Source organism: Sinocyclocheilus grahami, unplaced genomic scaffold (genome assembly GCF_001515645.1).
Source record: "Sinocyclocheilus grahami isolate Dianchi unplaced genomic scaffold, SAMN03320097.WGS_v1.1 scaffold690.1, whole genome shotgun sequence".
Taxonomy (NCBI): Eukaryota; Metazoa; Chordata; class Actinopteri; order Cypriniformes; family Cyprinidae; genus Sinocyclocheilus; species Sinocyclocheilus grahami.
Window position 1 is genome coordinate 203983 of NW_015505869.1, and position 12368 is coordinate 216350.

At 38.4% G+C, this 12368-nt stretch overlaps 2 protein-coding genes across 3 annotated transcripts in view; one reads left to right on the forward strand and one right to left on the reverse strand.

Moving 5' to 3' along the window:
* LOC107559532 (pre-mRNA-processing factor 40 homolog A-like) overlaps positions 1-2983 on the forward strand; it is a 39418-nt gene extending 36435 nt beyond the window's left edge. The window contains exons 23-24 of the mRNA XM_016243390.1: positions 2239-2376; positions 2457-2983. Coding sequence (XP_016098876.1) covers positions 2239-2376; positions 2457-2546 — 228 coding nt within the window. The 3' untranslated portion in view covers positions 2547-2983. The remainder of the gene's footprint in view (positions 1-2238; positions 2377-2456) is intronic.
* A 3171-nt stretch (positions 2984-6154) lies between these two features.
* fmnl2a (formin-like 2a) overlaps positions 6155-12368 on the reverse strand; it is a 103345-nt gene continuing 97131 nt past the window's right edge. Inside the window, exons 25-27 of one of the 2 annotated variants that reach the window (XM_016243396.1) lie at positions 11393-11516; positions 9537-9638; positions 6933-7016 (exon numbers count right to left, since the gene is read on the reverse strand). In XM_016243396.1, coding sequence (XP_016098882.1) covers positions 9562-9638; positions 11393-11516 — 201 coding nt within the window. In that variant the 3' untranslated portion in view covers positions 6933-7016; positions 9537-9561. Of the gene's footprint in view, positions 7017-9536; positions 9639-11392; positions 11517-12368 lie in introns of both variants that reach the window. The other variant, XM_016243394.1, reaches the window with a different exon arrangement.

A 12368-nucleotide genomic window follows, 5' to 3' on the forward strand; every position in this document is an offset into this window, starting at 1 on the left:
TGAAAAGTGTAACTTAATGAGAGTATGACAATCAGAAAATGAATGTTTTCGTCTTCATTGTGATTGTGGTTGAATGCTTAGGAACATTTTGCTCTGTTTTGGTTGGATTTTGAAAATGGAATAAAATGAATTACATTGCCTATCCTCTCAGGATAACTGGAATCAGTGTTACAAGCACCGCAGGCACATCGTTTTTTCAATTTTTGTAGCATAAACACCATTAAAAGCAGCACTATGTAACTTTTAGCGCTCTAGTGGTTAATAAACAGAACTGCACAAAGATACGTAATGATGGAGGCAGGGCATTTAACAATTTAACAAAACTTTATTCAAAATGAGTCTGACATCAGTGCACTGAACAGTAAAGTTAAAGTTTATTCAACTTTAATTCAATTAAATTCCATTCAACTTTAATCCGTTGAAGTTTATTTCACTTTGGAACATTCATTCACGGATTTGCGCTACTGTCTTCACACAGACGAAACTTACTAGAGAAGTGTGAAGTGTGACATAATTTGTAAATATAAGTTCACATCTCGCGCACTTTAATGCCCTTTGAATGCAATGTGTACGTTCCCTTGGAACTGGAGTCATGGCGGAATATTATGTGTAGTCCACTTCGCAGGGCACTTACGGTCGAATAAGACAACGCTTGAATGCTGCTGCCTGAACAAGAGACCTCCTTACTGCAGTTAAATGTTGTTGAATGGTGTCACTATCTCGTGAACGCGCCGGCGGATCTCTAGCAAATTCGGGGGATCCCTTCAGCTCGAGGAGCCCTCTCGAACGCCACCCTCCGAGCGTCGGTAGCACCCCGGAATCACTAGATCGATCGGCGTTGGCCGGTGAATTTAACCGCCCGTAACTCCCGAACCCCGGGGGCTATCGATGCGGGGGTGGTCTCATTCGAAAGAGGGCCTCGAGATGTACACTAGATTTGCGTTTCTCGAGGGTTCCTCGAGCTGAAGGGATCCCCCGAATTTGGTGCGGATCCACCGCGCCGTTACGGAGATATGGCCGTTCAAAGTTTCAATGGTTTTCCATAGACTTAAGCTTTAAAGCATTTCATCCAGGTTGCCAGTAGCAAACAATGGAGCACAAACTAAGTAATTACACCATTTCAAGTATTTTATCTGCGTTATATGCTCTGTAAAAAAAAACTTTCATATCGGCGGCATATTCGCCGATACCGATATATCGGCGACAGGCTCATATCGGCCAATAATATTGGCTAAACGATATATCAGTCGGGCTCTACTGCACACATCCCTCGGAAGAATATTCCAGCCGGAGCTACTTCTCTAAGTTTGTCTATGGCGATTCACACAGGTATGTTACTGTTACGACCAGGCTACAATAGTCCAAATATAAGTACTTATTCCGAATCACTACGGTACACTTATAATAAGACAAAAACGGTTTGGAAGATGAATTCATTATATGCGAGCTTCGGATCTTTCCATGTTTCTCTATGGCACTGGAACCTAAAGGTGTCCGAGTTCTGCTCCCCGTGCAACTGATACTCGACTGCCATTGGCTCATCTGCGTTCGAGGGGAGGGGCTTACCGATAGGTCAATTGTTATACTTTCCAGCAAACAAAATGCCTTTCGTATAATTCTAAAAATGTTCCCCTTTAGTACTTAGTTCTTGCTGTGAAATCTTTACGTTTTTTTTTTTTTTACAAAATAAATGTAAGAATATTTTTATTTTATTTTTAGTAATATTTCAAGATGAACACTTACTGGACTGAAGCAACTTGATGATTTCTACCCATTGGATTGGCTTTTAGTATATTTAAGCATATAATTAGGACATACTGTGTTTGAACTGAATCCAACTCTACTTAAAATGATCATTATTCAGTGCTTTTCAAGATACAAATCGATGCAAAGCAGCTTTACAGAAAATTCAAGTTCCTAGTTATAAGAGATGTTTTGTATTTGTTGAATTGGAATAATTGTAAAGATCTCAAATGATCTTACTTGAATTGGCTGTTAAAGAAGGGCTTTCTCCATCAGTTATTGATTTAACAAGTGTCTGTCTCTGGGATTGAATGTACAGTGTATTAAATGAGTGTTTATTAAATACCCAGAACTGTATGTTCAGTTCTATGATGCTATGTTTACTCTCATTCATTAAATAACATTGTTTTATAACGTGTACAACTCTAAATGGCTATTATAGGATAATGAGCAATATGGTGAATATCACGTTTTTTTTTCTTCCTTTTTTTGCAGGCCTCCCCTGAGTCTGAAGGAGAGAAAGAGCGGAAAGGAAGAGAGAAAGAGAAGGATAAAGAGAACGACAAATCCAGAGGGAAGTCACGTGGAGAATCCAAACAGAAATCCCCCAAAAGAAAGAGTACAAAAGAAGAGGTAAGAGATCATATCTGAGACGGTGTCTGTAGAGTCTTATTTACCCAGATGAGATCTGAAGCCCTCTGTCTGTCTCTCAGGGTGGATGGGATACGTCTGGAAGCGAGCTGAGTGAAGGAGAGCTGGAAAAGAGGCGTCGTACTCTCCTGGAGCAGCTGGATGCACCATAAATCACTCTCTGTCCGTCTCGCTCTCACACTTGCATTCCTGTAATGTGTTTTGCATCCTCTTGGGATGAGCATCCGAGTGTTTGGCTGTGAATCCACTGGATCTCATGTAGTCTCTCTGAGAGGCAGTATTGTCTGAACATCAGCACTCTTCATCTGGGCATGTTGATTTTGTAAGATTATTTTCAGAGGTTGCAAGTGTTATGTTGCCTTTAACTGCAGAACCCTTTTTTTAGTCAGTTGTATATTTGTTATTGCCAATAGTTTTAAACATCACTGATAATGTGGAACAAAATGAACAAGCCTGCATAAAAACAACTATTATTCAACTTCAGATGAATCTGTAAGATTGTAAAAGTCATTTTTGGATTCGGTATGACCGATGTCTGCAGCATTGTTTTCAACTTGAATTTTGACAAATAAACTATAAAATAATGCTTTTTTTGTTGCTCTGTTCTCTGGAGATCCAAACCTGCTCATTTTCATCTGCGGTGATCTTTTTGTTAATCCTGTTTTCTTCAGTAACTTCAGATCATCATGAAACTGCCACTGAGATTTTAGAAGTCAGCTGACAATTTCGGACGAAAATCTGTCCATTCAAGTGAAGAAAATAGATAAAAATTAATAAATATAGTCAATATCTATAAATTCAATATATAATGTGTTAAGGGTATAATATAAATGCAGACCTGTCACCCTGTGCACATCTGTAGGCAGGTGTGATTTGAGACTATAAAACTATGCAAAAAGCTAGTGACACCTTTTGTGTTCAATTGTGCACGTGCAGAACGCTAGTCAAGCAAGAGACGGTGGCGTATAGCCTGACGAAAAACAATAGAAAAAGAGTTTGAGTAATAACTAGGCTACTTTGGTGCTGCAAAAATATTGTACTTCTCAGCTGGCCAATCAAATCAAAGGAAGCCGGGATTTACTGTTCTCAGAAGCCTAGTCAAAGTGCAGTATTCAAATTTATTTACATGTTTATTTGATAAAGAAATATGCATGAAACCAAATTCGAATTTACTTGGGAAGCCATAGAAATGGGCTTTATGCAACAGGCCTCAAGTCTATTATTCTGTGAAAATGCATTGACTTGATATTCTGACATCTTTGCATTGCAGCCTGGATCTCGACCTTTACATTTTTTTTGGAGGGCAACATCCTACTTCTGTTCACTCGCTCAAGAACAACACAGAAGACCAGCATTGTGTAAATAGTTTAATTGGACATCATCTAACTTTAAATCTGAGAACAGATCTTTTTGCAGTACTGTAAGCATTCAATGCCTAAGATACATTGATTTCAGGGAAAAAAATGCCAGTTTAATCCAGTTCAATTTCTGGCATGTTAGAAGGTGATGTGGCTGCATGTCTAAAAGACCTGGTTCAGGTTTTCACTTTTATTAAATATACAAAATGCAGGAGAAACAAAAAGAAAAAGCTATAAGCTATAAATATTCAAATGTTGTAGTACAGAATGATTTTTAAACGGTATTGTTTTTAAACTATGTACAATATTAGGAGATTAAAAAAGTTAAAAAGATGCAACAATTTTATAGCAAAATATCTGTACAATTAACAAACACTTTTTTTGTGTGTGATTTTATATTTTTGCTTTTAAATAAAATTACACGTCTCAAGAAATGTGAATTTTCATTTGTGCAGGTCATTATAGAACCACACAAAATTCAGTTTATATAACAGGCCTTATTTCCCATTATCTGACCTAGAACGCATAAAACAAGCCCAGTTACAGCAACTGAATTCTAGCAGGAACCTGATCTTGTGGCATGAAGAACAAGAGCCAATGTCACCAATTAAGTTGTGTCAGGTGCTTAAAATTCATAAAGGAATATTCTGTTCAAAACAACATCCGTGTGGATTACCACAGACTCCATATTAAATCCTCGGTGTATAAAACAATATTCTATTGACCTCAGTGCACTTCCAATGGAAGTCTATAGAGCAAGTGTACAAGGGTTTAAAATGCAGACATTCATATATTTGTTAAAGCACTTTTTTGAGCTGACATGTTTTGTAATTTTAGCAAAGAGACTACTGTGGACTTCTGGTTATGTTAACTCTGGTAACTTCTGTTCTGACAAAGTCATCCAGTTACACGGTCTTGACAAGAGTGTTATATTGCTGGTTAAGACAACATTGATAGAATCAAATACTTCTCTGTTTTAAAACCACAGTAGTCAAGTGAACATGGATTAAGTCTTGAGGTTTTAGTTTAAAAACTGTACTTTTACATTCGTTCCTGCGCAATGCCTTGCCCCATAAACTTTCATTGGAAGTGCTTTAATGTAAACAAGATTTTGGCAGAGCACAGAGCTTCACCTGTGTTGAACATGGAACATTAATTAGTCAATGAACTTTTGAAAATGCTCGACGACTCCATAATTTGTAAAGGCTGCAGAAGTACTAGACTTTTTCTGCACTTTGGTTTAGGTAATCCTGACCAACCCACAGTTTGAAGACCAAAACCTAATGCAGTCTTGCTTGTGCACCATTTTAAGACTTGTCCGCAGTCTTTCAGAAGCATGAGGTACTGGAGTTCTGCTGCCTCTGGTTTATATTTCACATTTGCCTTTGTCCCATGTACTTAACAACACACCTTTACCTACACCTTCTCCTACTTAACTGAACCCCATCTAATTCTGTGGCCCAATAGTGCAACACCCGTTCACGGCCCCCTGCTGTAACTCCAGCATGACCTTCTGATTAGAGTTGGACCAGGATGTCAATTAGTCCAACAGACGACTGACTATTCTTATGGCGCTTTTCCACTGCGTGGTACGACTCGGCTCAGAACGGCACGGTTCGGCTCGGCACGGTTTGTGTTTCCACTGCAGTCATACCGCTTTAGAGTGGGCGGGATTATTCACATGTCGTTATAGTTACGCTGCCTCTACTACCACAACTCCTAAAAAAAAAAATTCATTCTGAGTCGCCCCATCAAGCTCTCGATGGATCCGCTCCTCTGCTATCAACGAGAGGAACGTCTGTTCTTCCGCAACAGACAACACAACTTTTGGAACCTCAACCGAGGTGGTACTAAAAAAAGTACCAGGTACTATACCCAGTGGAAAACCCCCCAAAAGTGAACCGTACCGAGCTGTACCATGCAGTGGAAAAGCGCCATTAGTTTATAATGGTTTTTAAAGGGGGGCCTGTCCCAGTACCCACACTTGTGATCTTTGTGACCACTTCAAAGCCATGTCCAACCCGATCTCATGGCAATTTGTACATATTTTATGAAGTGATTAATTCGTACGACCTCACTCATACGAATATGTACGACTTTTGTTAAATCGTACGTATTTTGTTAAATTGTACATATTGGAAGTTCCCCAATTCTTATGAATTCATACCTGCCACTGGGGTGTAAACAAATCATGCAAAATCGTAAAAATTCATATGCGAATTCATACGAACTGGTCGTGAGATAGCGTTGGTATTTCCTGTATTTGGTCCATGTTTTCAAGTGGGCGTGAAGAAGTCTCAAGTGTGTTCCATTGGGTAACCGGTGTGGCATGTTTGATTACTCAATGGGACACACAACACAGTTTTTACAGAGCTTTATTTACACATTTTGATTTTCAATACTTTGCACTTTAAAAACAAACTTGTAAATGACTGTTCAGATGACAACTTAAGTGTGGTGCTTTGGCATTTTCAGACCTGGGACAGTCTTCCTGTTGTGTACACATGCCCTCAAGTGGACAAGACCACAGGTGTGGGTCTTGGGAACAGCACATTTAAATACCTTCAAATCAGGAATGTTATTATTGTTATCGTTGTCCACTGTCGCACCCTACAGCATCTCAAGCCATTAACATATTTTATACAACTTTTACAAAAGTTTTTAAACGTTTCAAATGCTTCTCAACCTGTATTCCATTCTGTTGGGCTTTATCTGTCTGAACGCCGCAATAAAAACAGGCTCTGACAGACACTACAGGACTTCTTTAAGACCGACCAGTACATTTGGAAAAGAAAAAAAACCCCCACGCCTGGTCAGTTTTGATCTGTGGTGAAAGCACTGGAATGTATGAATGCAACGGTTGTACAGGTTCATGATACATCAAGTGTTGGAATAGTTTTACTTTCAGACACTTCCTCAAGAAAAACACTGATCTCGCCATACACTTGAAGCACCATAAGATAAAAGACAGATCAAGACATTGTTTGTCATATAAAAATTCACAGCCAGAAGACACTGACTAAAACACATGTATGATTCAACACCTGATGGGACAGATGTTTAATGTAGGCACTTGGCTTTCAGACCTGCTGTCATCTTCATCAGTCCTTCATTAGCTCCTCCAGCCCATCCAATCACATCCACTCTGCCCTCGTCACATGACCATCTCTGCATTGTTCATTGGCCGCAAATTCTGATCATCAAAACGTCTTCGAATGCTCCTCCTGACGGCGTCAGCGCGCCTGTAAGGCTGGTTTCTCAGATCTGATGCAGGAGGAACAGAGTAAAAGATGTCAGTATTTGAGTTTAGATCCTCTGGACATGCTGGTGGTCAACTGGGCAAAGCAGCTTGAGCTTTTACTGGAATAAGTACTTTTTTTCAGCTTCAGAATTAAATGGGAAAGGAAACTATGGAGTTTGCCTCTTTTTAGGAACTTGTTTTTAACAAGGTTGTTGGGAAAACACTAACAGTGGCCCCGAAATGTATTTGAAATCGCACATAATATGTCTGAATGTCACTGCATTATATGACAAAATATAATACAGCAAGTGTTATCTCGTGCTCAAACGCTGCAGGGGCGTCATTCAAAACTGTACCTCAGTTTTGTTCAATGACAAAGACTTTTAATAAACGTGTGTTTTGGAGGTTTTAACAGATGTACAGTATTCCTAGCACAAACAGTACAGCATGGCACTACCAACGCCAAGGTCATGGGTTTGATTCCCAGGCAAAGCAGGAATTCCTTAAATGCAGTCTAAGTTGTTTTAGATAGAAATGTCAGCTAAATGCATAAATGTAAGTCAATTAATCCTCACGGTATCTTAGCAGAGTAACCAGAGAATCGATTAACTGCGAGTGTGCTGCGATGTCAAAGTAGGCTACTACTTTTAAATGTCCTTCAAAAAAAAAAAAAAGCGTAAAATTTGTTAACCTTGTAAAACATTCCTTGTAATATAATTTAGTCTATGCTACACAAGCAAGAGGCTGTGATTTAGCTGCAGATAATCACAGCTGTACTAATACTGACTGCGGAAAACACAGGAGTTCAGTAACGAGATGTGAGTTTTGCACAACAAATTTTAGATACACACAATAATGTGTCTGACTGAATCTGTGTTTTTGAACAAATTGTCTGAAAGAATGATTCAATGACCCTCGCCTATCGCCACCTACTGGCATATTTATGAAACCTGCAGAATGAGTGACTCAGCTTGTCTGCAAATAGACAAGTATAAATGCCATTTTTTGTATATTATATGTAAACCTGGACCACAAAACCAGTCTTAAGTCGCTGGGGTATATTTGTAGCAATAGCCAACAATACATTGTATGGGTCAAAATTATCGATTTTTCTTTTATGCCAAAAATCATTAGGATATTAAGCTACGCAAGTGAATCTCACGAAAACATGGCCTCCCAGTCAAATTTCATAAAAGTAATGTTTAAATGCATTTTACATAAAGAGGACGAAGCCTGTAATAAGTCCCTTTTTTGAGTTAAATTATGACCTGGATAGGCTGTTTTGGTGAGATTTAGCCCTACATTTAACAGCAGAAGTAAATCTGAATGAGAAACGTCATTCACCCCGTGCAAATGAATACAGTGAAGAAAATTAGCAGAACATGCTTCTGAGAGAAAACCATCCCAACATGCAACAAGTTAAACACATGTGCAACACATGGACTCGTGTGATATTAGAAATTTGCCATCAGAGCAGAATGGAGGAAGAGTGAGAAAATGCAGAAAACCAGCAAAATGTGAATAGTTACAAAACTCAATGACATTATATATTATATATACTCACAATGACATGAACAAATGAACACATGAGCAAACAATGATGTCACATGCCCAACACGAGCCAGCATCACAAACATGACTGTTTCTGAAGTGCTTTTTGTGTAATGGATCAGTTTGTGGATAATAATAATCAAAAAAAAAATGTAGTCCCACTTTATATTAGGTTGCCTTAATTACTTTGTACTTACATTTACATTAATCATTTGGTACAATGCACTTATTGTGCATATACATGTTTTTACATTGTACTTATATTAAAAAAAAAATACCTGCATGTAATTACATCTGTGATTAATTTCTGTAATTACATTTCTACACTGTTGACCCATCGCTTACACCTTAACCACCAAACCTGTCCCTAATCTCACCCATATGATATCCCGCCTCAATAGCAGCAAAAGTGTTTTGCAATACAGTATCAACACAATAAGCACATTGTACTTATTTTTTGATGCAAGTACATAATACTTAAGGCCACTTAATATAAAGTGGGACCAATGCTTTTGATGATACAGTAACAAAAATGGCAAAATTGATAATTTTGGAAAAGTGAAATATATATTTTCAGACTTATGCCTGCTATTTAAACTGCAGAGGGCACCCTGAGTCAACCAATAGAACTGATACTTCAGTTTAAACACAGCTGAAACGTACATAGAGTTCATTCTAAACTCTTGACGTGTTTGGGTTTTTGTGACATCATATTTCCTCTTATTACATTCATGTTACAATGATGAATATGAATTTATGACACACTCCATGCAAAAGAAAAACTGCGGTGTCAACATATGCTCGCCTCCCCAAACCCCCCGTCATGCAGGAGTTTAGTTGGAAAAGAAAGGAAAAATGAACACGCCCATGACATCCCATCCATACGCCGGCCCACATCCAGAAGGGACACCCCACAGGGAAATAAAACCAGGAATGTGAAGTGTGACACACACACACACAGAGAATGAAAGAGAGCAGCTTTATCCAGCGACCTTTAAGAGAGAGAGAGTCTAAGCTTTAGAAGTGGAGCTCCTCGTTGAAGTAACGCGAGCTGCGTTTGGCCGTGCGCGCAGTAAAGGGGGCAGCCTTCAGCACTGCGTCCAGACGAAACACACACATACAAACAACACAGGGTTTAACTGCCAGAGCAACAAGCACAATGTTAGCACTTACTACACACAACAGCACACACTAATAATCACATGGTACTATAACAGCTATTATATAAAGCTGAAACTATTTCAATATGGATTACATGCACGCTTAAAATAGTAATGCAGTTGTGAAGAGAATTACACAAAAGTTACAAAAAATAATGATCTAATTCTGTTCTCTTAATTACTAGACTCATTACAGAGATCGTTTTGTCATGGTTAGAATTTAAATGAAAAAATGTGGTTATTTTAAGGTGTCCTTTTTACAGAGTAATATTAATTAACTACATGTACTTACTATATGGTTAGGGTTTGGCTTAGGGTTACTTGCATGTAATTATGTATAATTCATTGTTATTATAATAGTAAGTACATGTAACGTGTAACAAGGACACCTTAAAATAAAGTGTTACCAAAAATTCTATAAAGGGGTCATATTGAATATATATTTACATTTCATATTTACATGTCATTTTTAGAAATAATATCACACACACACACACACACACACACACACACACACACACACACACACACACACACACACACACACACACACACACACACAGAGGGTTTAACTGCCAGAGCAACAAGCACAATGTTAGCACTTTCTACAGACAACAGCACACACTAATAATCACATGGTACTACAGCAGCTATTAAATTAAGCTGAAACTAGCTATTTCAATATGGATTATTACATACACTCCTAAAATAGTAATGCAGCTGTCAATAGAATTACACAAAAGGTATAAAAATACTTTTATACTACATAATATTCTCTAATTCTGTTCTCTTAAATACTATAGGCTCGTTACAGAGATTGTTTGTCATGGTTAGAATTTAAATTAAATTCTATAAAGGGGTCATATCATTGAATTCACATTTACATTTTACAGATACATGTCTTTTTTATTTTTATAAATAATCTGGTTTTGAAATAATCCTTTAGTCCACAGTGAAGAAAGCTTTCATCTATCTGTCTATCTATCTATCTATCTATCTATCTATCTATCTATCTATCTATCTATCTATCTATCTATCTATCTAATATATATAATCTAATATTTCAATGATGCTTACTCTATGTTCAAAGTTATATAAGGTTTACCCCTTTTTTATTTCGGTGCCACCCTTCTGTAGATCTGACTGTCTGTGGGCGGGAATATAAAAATGTGGAAGTTTGATCAAAAGCCCTGTAGTTTTAACAAAAACCCTGGAGCTGTCAAAAAATGCAACTTTAATGCAAATGCAACTATCCATCTTTATCTGCATACAGCACACTCATGTAATTAGTATGCACTATATTGGATTTCTCAGCTGTTTTGATGGTTTGTATAGTTACAAAATGTAAACTCTATTTTTTGCTAAACGCAACTCTAAGGCATGAAGATATTGAGATCAAAACATTAACATCATGATTTTCCATACATGTTTATTGTGAAAAGCACTATACAAATAAATATATGACCCCTTGAGGACTACACTAATCACTACACACACAGTTTAGTAGCTGGACTCCAGCTCACAGCTGTAAGCAGTAACAGCACACACACAACATAATCACACTGCTCAGAAAATCGTTATTGAGCAGCAAAGCTTTCCACCAGTCACAGAGAGCTGGTTAGTGGCTCAGACTAACACATTACAACTGTGTGTGTGTTTTACAGCCCTCTGCATGCAGACCCCATTACCTGTGATGATGTCCTCAATGGCTCCGTCTTTACCCTCATACACATGTCTGCTGTCCTTCACCTGCTTCTTCCTCAGCTCCACAATCAGCTCCTGCTGCTGACGCTTACTCTTATGAGAGGGAGACTGAACACACACACAATTAATGCTGAATGGGCTGTCTTCAATTGACAAACTTCTACAAATGCTCCTCTAACCAGATAAATAATATGTTTAAACAGTCACCCTTAGAGAGAAAACACCACATTATACCGTAAACATGGGTCTCCAGAGAGGACCGGGAAACACAGACACAGACACAGACAGACAGACACACACACAGACACACACACACACACACACACACACACACACACACACACACACACTGTGTCTGGTTTTTACAAATGAGGATGTCCCCAAAAAGAGATTGTGTCAGATTTAACTATAAATTTGCCCCCAAAATAAGGTTAAGAAGGTACACAGACACAGACAGACAGACACACACACAGACACAGACACACACACACACACACACACACACACACACACACACACTGTGTCTGGTTTTTACAAATGAGGATGTCCCCAAAAAGAGATTGTGTCAGATTTAACTATAAATTTGCCCCCAAAATAAGGTTAAGAAGGTACATGCACACACTCAGAGGCTAGTTTGTCCCCAAATTATAGTTAAGTAACCCATTTCCCCGACACGCACACACACACACACACACACACACACACACACACACACACACACACACACACACACACACACACACACACACACACACACACACACACACACACACACACACACACACACACACACACACACACACACACACACACACACACACACACACAAACACACACACGTTTAATTAGCTATCTAAATGGGGACATTACATAGGCGTCTATTGTTTTTATATACAGATAGTTATGCACTTTTTAACCTAAACCCACCCCTACCCCTAACCCTACCCCTCACAGAAAACT